Source organism: Solea senegalensis, linkage group LG6 (genome assembly GCF_019176455.1).
Source record: "Solea senegalensis isolate Sse05_10M linkage group LG6, IFAPA_SoseM_1, whole genome shotgun sequence".
NCBI classification, from domain to species: domain Eukaryota; kingdom Metazoa; phylum Chordata; class Actinopteri; order Pleuronectiformes; family Soleidae; genus Solea; species Solea senegalensis.
Genome location: NC_058026.1, coordinates 25,061,252 through 25,078,730, shown reverse-complemented (window position 1 = coordinate 25,078,730; position 17,479 = coordinate 25,061,252). Strand labels below are relative to the sequence as shown.

General features: G+C 43.1%; 3 protein-coding genes across 10 annotated transcripts in view; 1 reads left to right on the top strand and 2 right to left on the bottom strand.

Moving 5' to 3' along the window:
- The window catches only part of lef1 (lymphoid enhancer-binding factor 1), a 42,387-nt gene extending 36,003 nt beyond the window's left edge, over positions 1 to 6,384 (top strand). For 6 of the 8 annotated variants that reach the window (XM_044028036.1, XM_044028040.1, XM_044028035.1 and 3 more), the window contains one exon: positions 4,886 to 6,384. In XM_044028036.1, coding sequence (XP_043883971.1) covers positions 4,886 to 4,965 — 80 coding nt within the window. In that variant the 3' untranslated portion in view covers positions 4,966 to 6,384. The remainder of the gene's footprint in view (positions 1 to 4,885) is intronic. The other 2 variants (XM_044028039.1, XM_044028037.1) reach the window with 1 other exon arrangement.
- Positions 6,385 to 6,808: 424 nt separating this feature from the next.
- Positions 6,809 to 10,964, bottom strand: hadh (hydroxyacyl-CoA dehydrogenase). Its single transcript, XM_044028041.1, has 8 exons — positions 10,752 to 10,964; positions 9,491 to 9,619; positions 9,246 to 9,403; positions 8,821 to 8,947; positions 8,078 to 8,167; positions 7,928 to 8,000; positions 7,723 to 7,839; positions 6,809 to 7,070 (listed from the first exon to the last, which is right to left on the bottom strand). The coding sequence occupies exons 1-8, from the start codon at positions 10,866 to 10,868 to the stop codon at positions 6,952 to 6,954; spliced, it is 930 nt and encodes a 309-aa protein (XP_043883976.1). The 5' UTR covers positions 10,869 to 10,964; the 3' UTR covers positions 6,809 to 6,951.
- A 1,419-nt stretch (positions 10,965 to 12,383) lies between these two features.
- LOC122770861 (cytochrome P450 2U1) lies at positions 12,384 to 16,826 on the bottom strand. Its single transcript, XM_044028031.1, has 5 exons — positions 16,303 to 16,826; positions 14,604 to 15,254; positions 14,056 to 14,217; positions 13,745 to 13,912; positions 12,384 to 13,643 (listed from the first exon to the last, which is right to left on the bottom strand). The coding sequence occupies exons 1-5, from the start codon at positions 16,715 to 16,717 to the stop codon at positions 13,462 to 13,464; spliced, it is 1,578 nt and encodes a 525-aa protein (XP_043883966.1). The 5' UTR covers positions 16,718 to 16,826; the 3' UTR covers positions 12,384 to 13,461.
- Positions 16,827 to 17,479: the final 653 nt, after the last annotated feature.

The following is a 17,479-nucleotide window of genomic DNA, read 5'->3' as shown; positions in this document are numbered from 1 at the left end:
CTGCCCGTTCCTCTCTTTCACACACGTGAGCAGCCAGCCACAAACTCCAGCCGCAATTAGGCGAGATTCTGTGCGTCTGCCTGGATTTCGCAAGTCGTTTCAATTTGGCTCTGAGCCTCCAGGCCAGTGAGGCACAGCCCAGTGGCTCCACACCCTGCCTTATTAGTGACCTGGGATAATTGAGGAAGGAATCCGGATCATCGCGACAAAAAAAGAAGACTCAGGGTCTTGCTGCGAGCGGCGCAGAGGAGATGAGAGAGAGGATGTTTTTAAAAACAAGTACTTCTCCACACACACACACAAATGATGAAAAGGAAGTGGAAAAGAAAGATTTGAGCTTAAATCGGAGCGACGCCCTGGATCATGTTACTGTTGGGAGAACATGGAAGTTGGAAAGGTTCCCCCCCCCTGTTCTCCTACTCTGACCTCCACAAAGCGTTCTCTGTGCTCTCAGCACTAGTGTATGGACGTACAGAGAGTGGCAGAGTTTCAGTTTATGCATGTAGTTTTCGCTCGGAAGTACAAATCTGTCACACCGACAGCTCGGTCCTCTCCTGACGAAACGCGAGAGAGGAGGAGACGTCGGGATGAAGGTACGACCCTCTTCAAGTCTGAAGTGCCCCCGTTGTTTAGGCTGCGGCTGGGAGTTTGTTGTGATTGAGTCATGGGTCTATTGTGTTGAAGTTTGGGCAGCTGCAGTAACAGTATGAGGGTCCAGTCTCCTCAGCTTTCTGTAATGTCTTCTTCACTTCCTCCCTTTCTCTCTCTGTCTGCCCCTTCACCCCGGTGGCTCCTCGAGGCATTGCAGCCCCGTTTTGAAGGAGACGAGAGATATGTGGCCTTGTAAAATGCTCCCCTCACAAGATGCTTATCAGTGAAAGAAACGGCCCTGCAGGTAACACGGGCGCAGACAGGAAGAGCTGGGCTTGAGGAAAGCAGTGTTTATTTATTTTTATATTTTTATTTTTTTTGCCCCAGTCAGTCTGGCAATTGTTAAAAGAGGCGAAACCTCAGCCCCAGCTCTCATTTCCATCATTCACTCCTCTCCCTGCTCCTCTCCTCTGTCCTGCTGGTGAATGTGAGTGGCGGTGGAGGCCTTTGAAGCGAGACCACAGCAGAGGGAGCAGTCATTGTGTAGGGCCCCCCCCACCCCCACCCTCACCCCCATCAGCCCCAGCCTGCAGCGGCTCAGACTGAGCTGTGCGGGGGCACACGGCCAGACTTCAGCTGCCTGGGCCCCCAGCGATGCCGCCTCAGATGTGGGCAATGCCCCCACCACCTCCCCCTGCCTCCCACACCCTCCTCTGCTCCCCTAGTCTCACCCTCACATGCCTGAGGTTTGGGGTTTTTAGTGACTCCCCCCCTCCTCCCCTCCCCCTTTGACCACAACCAGTCCCCACCCTTTCCAACTCTCCAATATTGAAGTCTTTCCTCGTCTTTCCTCGTCTTCCTCTTCACCCGTTAAGTTGTAGCTCATCCTGACTCACGTCTGAGTTTGTGAAATCCTTCAGGGGAAATATTCAACATCCCAGTCTGATTTTCTTCTTCTTCTTTTTCTTCTTTTTCTTTTTTTGATGTGAGGTTAAAGATTTCAAAGCTTTTTTTTTTATTTTATTGTCATTTTCTTTTATGTTGAATGTCTTCGAGCCAAGAAAGTGCTGAGAGTGCAGAGCATTTTGAAGCCGTTGCATTTTCTGCCAGGTGCTTTTTTTTTTATTACCCTGGTGTCTTTAAAGCTCCAGTGTGTAACTTCTGTCGCCTCTACATGACACACACCTGGACGATCTCTGCTTCCCTGTTGAAAGTGTAGACAAAGCTCTAACTCTTAATAGAGACGTATAGAGTTGCTGTGCCCCCGTCAGCTGTGACATATAAGATGAATCGGGGAAACACGAGATTAAAAACACTATTATTTAAAAAAAAGCTGCATTTTGTGAACGTATTTGTCAAAGTCTTGTATGTTACAGACATAAGTTCATTTTTAAAAGGTGTCACCAGAGTGATCGGTCAGTGACCTGACGTGCTTCAATGTTATGATGCAACACTTTTAACGATCCAACTATAACAAGCAAAAATGCCAAACATTGATCGGTTTCAGCTGCTTTTATTTTGGCCGTTTCTGTTGGTGATCAATCGAAAAATATTACTTTGGAGAAATTGTGAGGCTTAATTTAGGATTTTTCTTCAAACACTGAATGAAGAAAATAATCATTGTGTGCAGCTTCACTGGTGAACTAATACTTTGACTCATCTTCCTTTCAATTCAGGTGTTAATTAAATGACTAAATGAATGTTGTGAGGGTTGATGACCCTCGGAGGTCACACAAACATTCAGACTACTTTGTTTAAGTAATACAATCCTTAATTGAATTGAGTTCAACTCATTCAAATCATGTCCATAACTATCCACTGGTGAGGCAGCGAGCCACAATCCATTTTTCCAGGCTACAGTGGAGTTGCCTGTGGCCAGATTACCGATCGGTGTCCTGTGAAGAGAGAATCACAGTCAGTTAATGGTGTTTCCTCTGTGTGACAACAACCATAAGTGGTGTTAACAACAAGGCAAACGTGCGAGTGATTCCCGAGCATCAACTCTTTCACAACTGCATGGTAATTATTCACTGTCAGGAGAGCTGAAGACGACACTGGAGGCGTTCTGTGCTTCTCCTGAACAAGCTCGACATCCTCGTCACCTGAATGACTGAGTGAATGACAGGATGTTTTAGTGTACGTGACCGTCTGCTGCATCAGGTTCATGAAAGTGTGAATCACTTGCATTCCTCTTCATTTGCCATCGCTCTTTCCTTCTCTGGCACCTCGCCTGCCCGTGCAGCAGACACCTCTCTCCCCTCGCGTATTTTTAGAGTCATTTGTCAGCGGTGTTTTCCTTTTTAATGACACCGAAAGAAACCCCAGTGCTCTGTGTGAGGGAGTGAGTGAAGGGGCTGAGGAGCTGGGTTGGTGGTGGAGGAGGTTAAGGGGCTGTAAGGCAGGCAGGGCCCCAGCTGCAGACTCTTTGATTTGGCGCGGGAGGTGAAAGCGGTGATTGAGACGCGAGGTCGTGCCAGTTATTTTAACCTCCCACACTTCAAAAACCGGAGCGAGAGCTTGTCCGACTCCTTCCCTTTCTCCCCTGTTCTGTAGAGGGAAAGGAATTGGAGGAAAGAGACGAAGGGGAGACTAAACCTTTGCGAGCTGTCTGAACAGAGAAGCGTTTCATTTCCTGCACAAAAAAAAACTCCAGCCGGCATTCCTGAACACTAATGTAGAGAGAGGAGAGGAGAGGAGAGAGGAGAGGAGAGGGAGAGGAGAGGAGAGGAGAGGGAGAGGGAGGTCAAGTTGCTCCTGAATCTCAGGCTTTTTTTTGTCGACTGGACCTTATGAAGTGCTGGCCTGCTGCCGACCACCACGCAAACACACATCCCTGCTGTTAGCCTTTTTTTTTTACATGCACACACACGCACACACACACACACACACACATGCACACACACACACGCACACACACTTCTCACCCGCAGCCCTTCGGGCCTCTTCCCCAGGCAGGAAGGCCAGTGCTTTTCATGTCTGTGGCAGGGGGAGGAAAAATGCTCCCCAGGAAACAGGGAGCAGTCTCAGGCGTGCGGGCTGGCTTTGAGATCCTGGGATAAAAAGAGGGAGAGCGGCAGAGGTAAATAAAAGCGACAGGGCCTCGCTCTCTCTCTCCCTGTCGCTCTCTCTCTCCCTGTCTCTCCCTGTCGCTCTCTCTCTGGTCCTTTCAGTTTCTGCTGCTCAGGGTCAGCTCTCCTCTGTCCTGTTCCCTTTTATCCACATGTGGTAAAGCAGTCTGCAGGATGGCGTGTGTGCGACTGTCAGGTTGTGTGTTAGAGTTGTGAGTGTAAAGATGGCGGCAGTCAGCAGGACTCTGCAGACTTCTCTCCTACAATAACACACTCTTGACTTTGCCACAAGGGAGAGTCAAACTAAAACCTTTTTCTTTCCCCTTTTTCCATTTTCTCTTCTTCTTTTTCTTACAAAACGTCCGTCTTCTCAGTTTTCTGTCTGTGCCGCTTCACTTTGATCTCCGATTCTTTTTGATGCTGCTCTGGTCTAAAATAACTCTGCGTGGCTTGTCAATAACTAACGTAACTCTATTATGTTAGCGAGAGTCCAGATCACGAGAGGCAAGAGAACACGTTTGCAGCTTCCTGTCACAGGGAGAGTCCTGTGAAGTGGATCGAGCAGTCGAGTGACATTTTTACACCTGAACCACAGACACTCGGATAATTACTCACTGAAATGTCATGAAGTTTTTAGCAGCTGGGTCATTGTGCAGATTATCCCCCCCCCCCTTCGTCGGCCACCTGCTGGCAGCCTAAATGTCAACCAGAAGAGACACAATTGGAAGTTTGCCTTAAGAGACTTGAGAGGAGGAATGAGTCAGAGAAGGGAGGGCAAAGAAGAGCGTAGCGTTGCCAGCTGGGTCACGGCAACCACCGCGTTAGACGAGATCAAAGCCAGACCAGCCCACATCCTGTCACTGACCTATAACCCCGCCTCCCCCCTGCCCTCCACCCCTCTCTGTAGCTCAGTGCTGGACCCGACACTGTGTGGCTCTCTTTCAATCAGCTGTAGCGTTGAGAACAAACAACAGATGATTGATTATGTTGATGGTAATGATTGTAATTTGTCCCGCCCTGAAAGCAGGAGGAATGTGTGCGTGGTGAGACACACTGAGTCACTCTGAGTCATCTTCATTCGTCTGGTGTTGGTTACTGTGACGTGAATGTGACCTGTGTTTTTCAGCAGATTTTCCTTTGTATACACACACAGTTACTTAGTTATTTTTGGCTGATTAATCCACTCTCTGTTTTCTTTCTTTCTCTCTCTTTCTTCCTCCCTTCAGGAGGAAAGCGGAACAATTTCTCCACATGCAAAGCGAAGGCAGCAGCGACAGGCCCTCTTCTAGAGATGGAGGCCTGTTAGATTCCATGAAGACCCTTAAATCTCCAACCTGAAGCCTCCAGTTCTCAGAGGACCCCCCCCCCAACCCACTGCACCCCACCCCACCCCGGCTAACCCCACACCCTTTCCTTCATCCCAGTCACATGCCACCACCAAGAACCCCTCACTGTTCTGACACTACTCCCTTCCTGAAGGCGCCTGCTGTGCTGAACAAGACAATCACGATTAGTAGGAGCACCCTCACGAAAACAAAACAAAAAAAAAACACGTTCTCGCACGGAAAACATCACATTTTGACGCCTGTGTTTTTGTCGTTTTCCTTTCACAAATCAACTTTTAATGCAATCCAAGGCACTGCACTGAAAAACAGCAGCATTTCTGGTGTGCACACAAACGTTTGTTTTCTCTCCCCTGCACTGCCCAAACTCTCCCGACACGTTTCTAAGTTATTGTAACTTATTCGTCAACGCCGTTGGTTTGTATAGTTTATTGGGCCAACCTTCACACCGTCACCGCCCGCTCCTCTTTCTCTCTCACTGGATTTTTTTGAGACCATTTGGGGTTTTACCCGATTGACCAAACACCTCTTTTTAGACTGCACTACGGAAGACGGAGGAATCTCATCTCGTCTGCGAAACATCCTGGAGACGGCATTTTAGTTTGTTTGCTGACCAGTTGGTGCACAAAAGGATCAACAATTTAAGTCGCTTTTCATTTTTAGACTGAATCTTGTTTTGAATGCTTTTTTTTTTTGTATCTTGAACCTTGTTTCAGTTTCTTGGTGTATATTTTAGTGTTTTGTTTTTTTTAATATTGTTTTTTTATATAGTGGTATATATGAAAATAAGCTTTGGACACAGGAAAGCCATTTTTCTTGTTGAAGCGTCTTGCAGAAAATTGAAACTTAAGGCTTCTTTTGATAACTATTTGTAACAAATAGTGACCTCGAGTCTTGCTCAGATGTAAAATAATGCTCAGTATGTGTACTTTTTAAAAACTGTCAGGATATGTCAATTTTCTTGGTATTTTTGCAGGCAACATTAGGACAAAGGCAGGAGTGATCGCTCAGAGGCCTATATTTTATTGTTCTAAAACACAACAAATGAAGCAGATATATATATTTACCCCAGCACTTGGCAGTCTTTCTTTTATTGCAATGGACCTTTTGTCTTTTCTCTCTCTCTGGTAGCTAATAGTGTGTCTTTAGCCATGTTTATTCCATGCAAGCATCTCTGTAACATTTTGATTTTAATGCTCTCTTTTAGTATTACTTGATAAATTCCTTTTTTTTTTTTAATTATCATATTCTGGGTCACTGTCATCTTGGTTTAGCATTTTGCTTTCCAAGTGGTCATATTTGAACTGTTTGGTTTTTTTGTTTTTGTTTTTTTTTTTAAAGAAAAATAAAAAGGCACCATTGGCTCATGTGATCACTTGTGTGGTGGAAAGACCAGAGCTCAGAGTGTCACATCCAAGGCAGCACTTTTAATTATCAGTGATGTAAAAACTGGAAGCTGAAGACGTAAGCACACAACACGCAGGGCTACGGCGACGTAGTCACGTTATGGTATGATCGTCTGAGTATAAACATCTTTCAACTGGGTAATACGGTGAATACTATGACGTAAACAACTGTCAGACACGGACCACGTTTCATGATGTAAACATTATTGATGAAAGGGACGAGATCAAAGAAAAAAAAAAGAGACTCTGAAAAATCTCTTAAATGTCTCATTTCAGGTCCAACAGCACCACCTGGTGTCCACGATGGCATTACAGGACATTTTGGAGGAGGAAATGGATATGAGAGACATTATATTCATAAGCATCAACTGTCATTCCTACAAAGAACACAAACACCAAGTAGTTCAAAAATCTATTTAATATCTCTTTACACATATGAAGTTGCTATTCAATTAATGTGTGGAGAAAAATGGACTGACGGACAAAGACCCTGAACACAAAAGGCACCTTCTCCGGTCACACCGGTCCAAACCAAACTCCTCGTCACTTGTACTTGTAGAATCCTTCTCCCGACTTTTTGCCATATTTGCCTTCCGCCACCAATTTGTTCAGCAGTTCACTCTGGGCAAAGAGCGGGTTGTCAGGATCCTTTTCACTCCAACCTACAAAAACGCAGTGACAGACAATTTAAAGTTAGGTTTATTATCACAGACATGTTTTTTTAAAGTGGGTTTTCCTCACTTTTGTTTTTCATGTCATGTAAAAAGTAGTAGAACAGAGGGAGTCAGACAGCATTGCTCCTTAAATGCCTTGTGTGCAATGATTTTCTCCTGATAAAAAACGACGGTGCGTCGGAGCGGATACGCAGAACTGCCATTTCTGGGGGACGCAGAATTCAGCAGAGGAAGTAGAAAAATAAAACATACCACGTTGACGCCACATCGTATATCACTTAACTACATCATTGAAAGAATCTTTGCAAGCCCAGCGTGCTCCTGTTTGTTCAGTTGGTAGAAATACTGCTCCGTTTGTTGTGTTTACAACATAAACAGTGTATTTGCGTGCGAGAGGCACCGTGAGAAAACCTCGTCTTGCGACGCATCACATCCGTTCAGCAACCAGTGAATTTGGGGGTCAGAGGATGAAGAAGCGCTGCAGCAGTGTATACGGCGTGAGACAAATTACGTTAATTTTCAACATCGTGGGACGCAGACCGTGTCTAATAGACACTGTACCTGTCCAACGTCCAAATGACGTTGGACATTTCAGATTAAAGTCACAAGTGAACCTGTGTTTACAGGATGCTTCACTCACCGTCCATAATAAATTTCATAGTGTCTAGTCCTACATAGTCTGAGAGCTCAAACGGCCCCATGGGATAACCAGCACCAAGTTTCATGGCGACATCAATGTCCTCTTTGGATCCATGACCTGAGGACAGACAAAAGAAAAATGCTCTGATGTTTCATGTCTACGTCATTTCACAGTCTTGTGTTTCCACTGCTGTGGATGAACTCACCTCTCTCATGCAAGCGAATGGCCTCGATTATGTAGGGAACCAGCAGGCGGTTCACAATGAATCCCGGGGTATCCTGAGTAAAGATGTGTTGAAAACTGCTCAGTGGGCTGATATGGTCTGAAAAAGACCGCGTCAGGCAGCGACTCTTACCTTGCAGGACACTGGTGTTTTTCCAAGTGCTTTGCTGAAGTTGAGGAGAGAATCAAAAGTCTCTTGACTTGTTGCTGAGGTTCCAATGACCTGAGAAAAGATGAATATATATGCACATTTTTAACGTCGAGATAATGGAATACATTTTATTGAAGGATGTTATAATTTTCTCTGTTGGATTGAATTAGGATTAATGTGAACCAGCACATTTTGACAATGTCTCTACTGTCGGTTAATGTTTTCATCTTCTGCACAATCGTCATTTTGGCTCCAACTTCTCTCTTTACATTTCCAATGTGATTCACTCGGCTTCTCTTCGCCTACTCTCGTCACTTGAAACCGATGTTGGCGCCACTTACTTTGTGTAAACAAGGCAACAGACATGTTGCAATCAGTTGTTTTTAAGATTCACCGCGATGAGGACACACATGATGGATTACAGCCACATAACACTGCTTATTGATTTTCCACTTGCTATAACCTGATCTATTCTATTCTAAATCTATTCTTACCTTTCTTTGTCCGTTTCCCCACAGGCAGTTCCTCTATGACATAACAGCACACGGTACTTCATCTTACCTTCGGTCGCTGCGGACAGTTCTTACATTGGTGCTGTATGTGTACGCTTGAACAGATCTCATTACAGGGATAGTGTCATTTAAATTTACACACAGGAAGCAGTGCGAGGTGTTCATCAGTGTCCTCTCTGTTATGTACACAAACTCAAACAAACAGTCTCTTACCTCTACAAGCTTCATCATAGGGACAGGGTTAAAGAAATGAAGGCCTCCAAATCGGTCCAGCCTGTTGGTGGAGCTGGCGATGTCAGAAATGGGCAGGGAGGATGTGTTGCTGGCAAAGATGGTGTGTCTGAAACACATGGTGAGCAGCATTCAGTAATGAGGAATCAGTATGGACGGCAGTTTATACTTAAAGCAGATGTGAGCCTTTCAGCACTTTTCCTTTCATTGTGCAAATGTAACTAATACCTCTGAGTGTTCTTAAATACTGATAACTGAAATAGAAACAACCCACACAGAAATCAATGTGATCCTTTGAGACTGCTGCTGCTGCTGCTGCTGCTGCTGCTGATGCTGCTGCTGATTCTCACACGTCTATTCTAACACTTTAACTCAAAAGAATAAAACAGAAACAGGCCACTGCTTACTCTGGTGCCAGCTTGTCGAGATGTCCAAAGAGATCCTGTTTGATTTTCAGATTTTCCACAATGGCCTCCAACACAAGATCTGAGCTCTGAGCAGCAGATCCGGCATCTGACGAGGTCGACACATTCTGCAGGACTTTGTGCATGAACTCTTCACCTGCCTGAAAACGAATGAAAAACACAACACTGGCCATTAATCACACTTTACTGCTACTTCATATTTTGTGTTGATCTACCACATTTCTCACCTCTGGCTTATCTGCAAACTTCTTCTTGATCACTCTTTTAAGGCTGCCTTCGATTCCTTTGACAGACTTTTTCAGGATGTCCTCAGATGTGTCCACCAGCGTCACCGAGTGGCCGGTTGATGCAGCAACCTTCCGGAAGGTAACAAGTTGATTTAAATGCAGCCAAAACCTTTCCAGTGACCGTAAATCTTTCTAATTCTACATGTTCCTTTGTTCAAGCACTTTATGAACTTGCAGTCTGTGTTTACATATAATATTGTCGGCACTGAGTCCTTTCACAAATAGGAATCTTCATTTTTGAGTGAAGAAAGTGCATGGGACTCAAAATTATACCACTAGACGTAAACATTTTTGCATAATGGAACTGCATTCATGTACAAAGGTCACATTCTCCAATCGTTGCTTTACAAAGACCAAATATGCAGAGAGAGACACCTTGTGGTGAATCGTAAGAAATCCATTGTACTGCATCTGAATCAAGCCCTTAATGTGCAATCTCTGGTTATATTCCATCACAAGGAAATACTTGTGTTCAATGAATGAAAACTGAACTGTTGCACAATAAAATATCAGTGCAGGAACAATGGAAAATGTATATTCTGTGTGGTTATTGTGTCTTAAAAGGATTAGAGCTGCAACTGACACCTATTCTCATAATCGATTCATCTGTCTATTATTTTCTTGACTAATTGAGTACTTGTTTGGCTCATAAAATGTTGAAAAACGTTGATAATGTTCTTGAATAATTTGTTTACAAACCAAAATGCACTCACTTTTAATAATGTCCTTATCAAGTGGAGCAAAGAAACCTGACATTATTCACATTTAAGAGGCTGAACACGTGTTTTAATGACTGAAATAGTTAATTAAATATTAAACCAAACATAATAAACTCGCACTATCCCTGTGATGTGACTTTCCATGAACAGGAAGTGTTTTCTGATCAAACTGTGGTGTGTAACTCAATGGTCTGGTCCCCACAAGGACATGAACTCCACAACATGAGGAGACATTAGGACACTAAGGACAGAAGGACACAGCTGCACACCACGGTAAGGCTGTGACACGTGACATAGAGTTAATGAGTTCTTTTTGAAAAGTTCAAAGTGTACTGGGTGAACGTGTGGCGGTTACACGCGGTTAGTTTGGTTTGTTCCAAATATCAAACTTCTACTGTCACCTGGTGACTTACAACGAAGCTAACTAGCTAATGTAGCTAAGCACGTCAGAGCACCGGGGGGGGGGGAGTTTCGTGTCCTACCTGAGCGATTCCTGCTCCCATCTGTCCTCCTCCGATGATCGTCACATGTTTAATAACAACATGTCTCACAGCCGAGGACGAAATACCTCTGCAGATGTGGTGGCTAAAGAAAGACATGGTGTGTGTGTGTGTGTGTTAGAGCACAGTGGCTGCTACTGAAACACCGCTAATGTTGTGTTGAACTCCGCTTCTCCACCCCCGACACTTCCTACTGCGCCCTCTACCGGTGGTCAGGGTAAGACATGTGTATTTGTCACTTTGAGGTTAGGTTTACATGGAGCCAGAGCCGTGTGTTTGCTATATGCGGACTATGCGAATGCCCCCCGAGTCGCCAGGGGGGGCCCAGAGCTGCCTCATCTGAGAATCTTTAGCCATCTCATTAAATCCCTTATATGCTTAAAACAATATATAAATAAAATAAGGTGCAATGATAAACTGTGGCTGGTGTTTTGTGATAAAGTGACACCCCCAGAGTCTGACAGACTGATTGACAGCTAGCCATCATCGTGAGGTTAATAATAAAAAAAACACAAACCTATCTTACGCCACAGAAATTACATAAATATAAACCTGAGATATCCAACCTGTGCTTTAGATGTAGTATAGAAGAGGGTTCATTCCTACACTGCACTTGGTTATGCACAAAACTTAACACATTCTGGCATGATTTCTCGGGCATTATGACAAAACTCCTAGGACTTCATCTCCCATTAGATCCTCAAACCTGCTTATTAGGAGATACTACAAATATTAATGCACGATTAAGAAAAGCTCAAAAGAGGTTCCTCTCACTGGCCTTGTGCGTTGCCAGGAAGTGCATTGCTATCACATGGAAGTCTGACTCCCAGCTTTCTATAGGAAGATGGGTTTCAGAAATGAATAGCTGTGTTCCACTTGAAAAAATTACATATACACTCAGGAATGACTATAATACTTTTACAGAAATGTGGCAGCCCTATTTAGCATATATGGACACATTGCCAGCTTCTATGGTGGACGGGTTGTAGTTTTTTTTGCAAGCGCTTTGTTGTCAGTACATACTGTTGTCTTCCTTGCCTCTCGACAGTGTATTTTTTTTTAAATTTATTTATTTTATTTATTTATTTATTTATTTTATTATAATTTTTTTTTTAATATCATTATTACTAATATTATTTTCATTATTTATTAATTTTATTTGTCTATTTATTTTTTCCTCCCTCTCTCTCTTTCCAGTTTGTGGGTGGGTTGGGGAAGGGGTTTCGTGTTGTGTGTTCTCATGTATATCTTGAAATTGAAAACTAAAAAATAAAATATTCTAAAAAAAAAAAATAATAAAAAAAACAGTGATGAACAAATGATCTGGTGGGGGACAAAAGAATGTCAGAAGAAGCAATGTGATTATGTTGTGGGGTGGACACTTTGAGAGCTGGTTATTTTCTCAGGTGGTTCACTTCACAGCTTCAGGTTGGATATTCAATGGACATTCGCTCCAGATCTAGCGGCGCCTTCCTCCGTCTCCACCCAGTGATAGCTGCACGATCACGGCTTGTTCAATGTCTGACCGATCGCTCTTAACTACCATGGTCTCAGTGCAGTATAGTCCATCTAATAGTATTTAATTTTCAAAAACAATCCCGTCAACAACAGGGCTTAAAGATGTCAGGACAGAACTTTATTCAATGCATTTTATTTGACGTTACAAAAAACAAAACAGAGAAGAAGACGTTTAAACATTAGATATAATAACACAAACGGACAGAATGGACCGAGCCGGGGTAAAGAAAGGAAAATTCTGTGCCTGAAATCTTACTAAATTAATCGTCAACCATTTTGCTAATCAATTTGAGGCTTTTTTCATAATTAAAACAATATTTCTGATCGTCTCAGCTTCTTAAATGTGGACAAAACTAGACACATCAACAAATTACATTAAAATAATTTAACCTGAGATTGCCAACAATCTACATGTCACTGTCAGTGAGGGAATGTATTTTTAAACTGTTACATGTCAAGTGATCATGATTCTGACAGTTAGCAGCTCTCTATCTAAAGTCAAAGGAATCTAACAGACGTTAACCTCATAAATTCATGGTTATTTGTTTACTCACTTATTTGAAGCACTGATTCACAAACACTGATCTATTTCATTCCATTTCATCTGTTACTACTTATGTTCTTCATTTCTCGTTTACCTCCTGTTTTAGTCTCCAGTTTTCCCTCAGTTTCATGATAGTGTTTCCTCACTTCCTTCTCTCCCTCCTTACAGTTGTTTAGTGATTTTCTTGTTTCTCTTTCTCTCCATCATATCATAATGTCTTGGCATTACCAAGTAAAGTGCTCAGTTATAATTTATACTGTGATTTAGCGCTGTACAAATAAAATTAATTGGATTAAACCCGGCCCCGGATAAGTGGAGGATGATGATGATGGATTAAATAATAATATACGGTATACGGATGAACATTTCCTTTTATCCTCGCAAAAGTAACACATCAGTATAAAACATCACACTGGACAAGCATTTCTAATATGTATCGTCATTACTTACCATTACTTTTAAAATATTATAGGCACAATGAATGTCTGATGTGAAATATACAAAATTAAAATTGATAAATTAATATAATAATACAGACATGATAACAAATCGTATCACCGTATCCACCGCCCTTTATCAAGTGGATTTGCATAAGGAAACCTGGTTTTAGAGTAAAATCAGTTCAAGTCTTCAAGTACGAGTGCTCACACACACAGTGAACGGGCAGGGAGCCAGTGTGAGGCCAAAGCGTCCGTGAAGTGGAGGAGGAGGTTTTCCCTCAGGAAGTCTGAACTTGAAGGCCTGCAGTAAGCAGGTAACCATCAGGAACAGCTCCATCTTCGCCAGCTGTTCACCCATGCACACCCTACGTCCTGAGGGACACACAGGGGACGGGTCATTAGCTTGTGGCGCACAGACAAAATAAAGATTCATCTGTAGATCAAGGTTTTAGCCATTTGACCCAATGACATACCAATCCCAAATGGTATGAAGCACTCTCTCCTGAACAACTTTCCATCATCATCCAAGAAACGTGCCGGGTTGAAACTGTCTGGGTCGTCCCACACGGAGGGATCTCTGTGGACAGACCACAGATTGGGCAAAATAACTGTTCCTTTGGGAATAGTGTAGCCTCTGAACTCTGATGAAGGAAATACAACACACCACAGAACCATTAACTCAGTGAATCAGCTTCTGAAACGATCAAAAACTTTATTATCTTTATCTTTATCTCAGAGGTCTGACATCGACAGAGTCTGACAAACAAGGTTGTGTACAACTCACCTGTCGTCTTGGAGGCCATGTGTGGAATACCCAGAGGAACCACTACCATTAATCTCTGCACCTCCATGATAGTGGCTTCAGTGAAGGGCAAACTTCCCTTATCAGTCAGAGATGGGACCCGATGTTTCCCCACCACTTCATCAATCTCTGCCTGGACCTTGTCTTGGTTCCAAAAAAAGCAAAGCAACATTTAGCACATCTTCCATTTAAATGTCCTCATAAATTATTATTATTATTATTTATTAATATTATTGTTATTATTATCATTAATAATAATAAAACCAGCAAAAAATGGTTCTTAACTTAAAGACAATTTGTATTAATGCACTAATCACTATGATTATGAAACAAGAAGTGGTTGGTTATGAAAATATTCATCAAAACTTCATGCATTTCTACTGGAAACCTACACTGGGAACTTTCTGAAAAGCTAATTAAGAATAATTGATCATTTCATACATATTGTAAGATATTGGAGGCAGTGCTACACTCCACTGCGCTTCATTAACATTCATTGTAGTAACGGAATGGATTGTTGCTTCCTTTACCTTGAATATCAGGATAGAGAACCATGTAGAGCAGAATCCACAGAAGTGAATTAGAGGTAGTGTCAGTTCCAGCAATGAAGAGGTCTCCAACTATATAAAAGAGGTAATCGTCTGTGAAGCTGCTGTCCTCTTGTCCAGCCGCTCGCTGCGACATCATCTCCAATAAATACATGTCTACAAAATCCCTCGGGTTTTCAGGATCTAAGGTTTCCCTGTGTTTGGTAATAATGTCCTTCAGAAACACTGTGATGTCTCTTTCCACCTGCCTCAACTCTCTGAAGACCCCAAAAGGCAAATAGTAGAGAAGCGGAAAGATGTTGATGAGGAACGCCGGGCTGTTGACGCAAATCTCCAGCCCGCGGTCCATCAGGCCCAGCAACAAGCGGAACTCGTGGTCTTCATGATGGAAGCGTTGACCCAGAGTCATTGAGCAGATGACATTTGACACAGCATTACGGATGAGTGGAGTAAGGTCCACACCGGCGCCACCACACTCCTCATTCAGCCGCAGCAGCTCTGTTTTGATGGTAGCTAGGCCTTGATGGATGCAAGGCTCAACGCTCAACTTCCCCAGGCCGAAGTTTCGGAGCATGGTGTGGCAGAACCTGCGTTGTTTTTTCCATGTGGACCCGTACGGTGCAAAGACTATCCCTTAAGTTTAAAAAAGAAAACAGCAAATATACAGTTATATACTTGTATATCGTTGACTCAAATACTTCCCTAAAGCCTGTAGTTGACGATACAGGCCTTTCAGTAGGAAAATACTGCTTGGCCTTTGAAACCTTTCAGTGTTATCAGTGTTACATAAAGAAAAGAAATACCAAACTCATTTTTTCTCGCAAACCTGGTACTATGGTATGTCTAAAGGTTAGACAAATACTTATTAACATACTTATTAACAGCACAGCAACAATGAATAGGTTATAGTTGCTTATAATGTTCGGTTTTAGTTGAAACGGTGTCAGAGGCATTGATCAACTTTGTTTTAGAGAACTTTCTTGTGGTGCTGTTCAATTGTAATGTCTTAATCTATAGACTAGATCGTTAACATTAACACAAACCACTGCCCTTCACTGCTTCAATAGATGGTGATCATGTATAATCTGGGTGGATCTAAATAAACAAAACCTGGCATTTCAAAATGGGCCTGAGGACTTTTATATCCACTGTCTGTCGGTGGGTGGGTGGGTCAGTCGGTCGGTGGTTCAGATGATTAATGGTTAGGTAGGTCAGTCAGTGGGTTGGTCAGTAGGTAGTAAGACCTTGGGTCAATAGGAAGGCAGGTTGGTCATTGGGTCAGTCTGTCTGTCTGTCTGTAGGTAGGCAGCTATGTAGGTCAGTCAGTAGGTGGCTATGGTAGCTAGGTGTACTGAACTGAACCTGGGAATTTTTCTGAGTTAGGGTTAGTTTCAGTTAGATTACATATTTAAAAACAGAATATAGAAAGACATTAGAAATTCACAATATAACTGTAAACATTATATATACATATATATATGTATATATATATATATATACACACATACATATATATACACACATATATATACATATATATAAAATATTTATAAAATATCAACAGATGATCTTGCTCCAATAGCCATACAAGAAAATGAATATAATATTATAACAGAATTTAACATATTAGCCGATTCTTGATCGATTGATGGATAAATAAGTAGTTGCAGGCCTGTGTTACCTTTGCGTTTGGTCATGATGGTGACAGCAGGGATGTCCGGTCTGTCAGAGAATTCCTCGGGACGGTTGGAAAGAGCATCTTTCACCACTTCATAACCGTTGAGCACGACGATCAGCTGAGTCCCGGCAAAAAGGCTGAACACGTTGCCGTAAACGTTGGCGTGTTCCGTCAAAGCGACCACGGGGTTTTCCACCTCGGCTCTGCCGCGGTGTCGCCTGAACCTCCTCTGCAGGACGGACGGGACGAGGAAGCCGCCGAAGTTTCCCACCACCGGCCAAGGTCTCGGTCCTGGAGGAATATTGTCCCGGTCCCGACACCGTTTGACTAAATAATAGACGAGCAACAAAAGCACCACAGCTTCGATGTTGACGCGCGAGAGAAGACAGCTGCTCACGTGCTCCAGCAGGGGACACATGGCGTTAACACATGTTCAAAACATTTCAACGAAAATACTCTGAAGCTTCACGTGCAAGCCCTGACACGACGAGCCAGTCAACACAAACTCACGTGACGTCGTGGAACGGTCAGAGTCTACATTACTGTCTTCCTATTGGCTGACACAGCGGTGTCCACTGGGTTTGTTTAGCCCCAAAACTTGTCTTAAAGGTGTCACCGTTATAGTTTGGTGTTTGCTGCACTTATGTTTGTGTCCACAAATCTAAAACAAAGTCAGTGAAGAATAAATGAAACGGGTGGAAATGGCTGTGGTAAATACATGTTTCAGGAAGGGGGAGGAGCACAGGGTGACCTACTGTATGAGGGTGGAGTCTGAAGGAGATAGGAGACTGCAAGGTGATGACTTTGGACACTAAGGAGAGGAAGCAAGTGAAGGATTAAATGGTGGAAGAATGGTTGTGCCTGAGAGGCAGTGAGGGACAGATGACTGGGAACATGCAGCTAAAGTGGTGAGGGATACAGCCAACAAGGTGTTCTCTGTATCTTCTGTCTGGACAGAGGAAAGAAGACATGGAAACTCGGAGATGGAATGAGGGAGTAAAGCAGAGTATTCAGAGAAAAAGGACGGCAAAGAGACAGTGGGACAGCCAGGGACATGAAGAAAGTAGGCACAAGTACTGGGAGTCTAGGCATGAGGCAAAGGAGAAGGCTGATAGTGAAGTGTATGAGCGACTGGACACTGAGGGAGGACAAAAGGACTTGTTTTGATTGGTTTGACAGA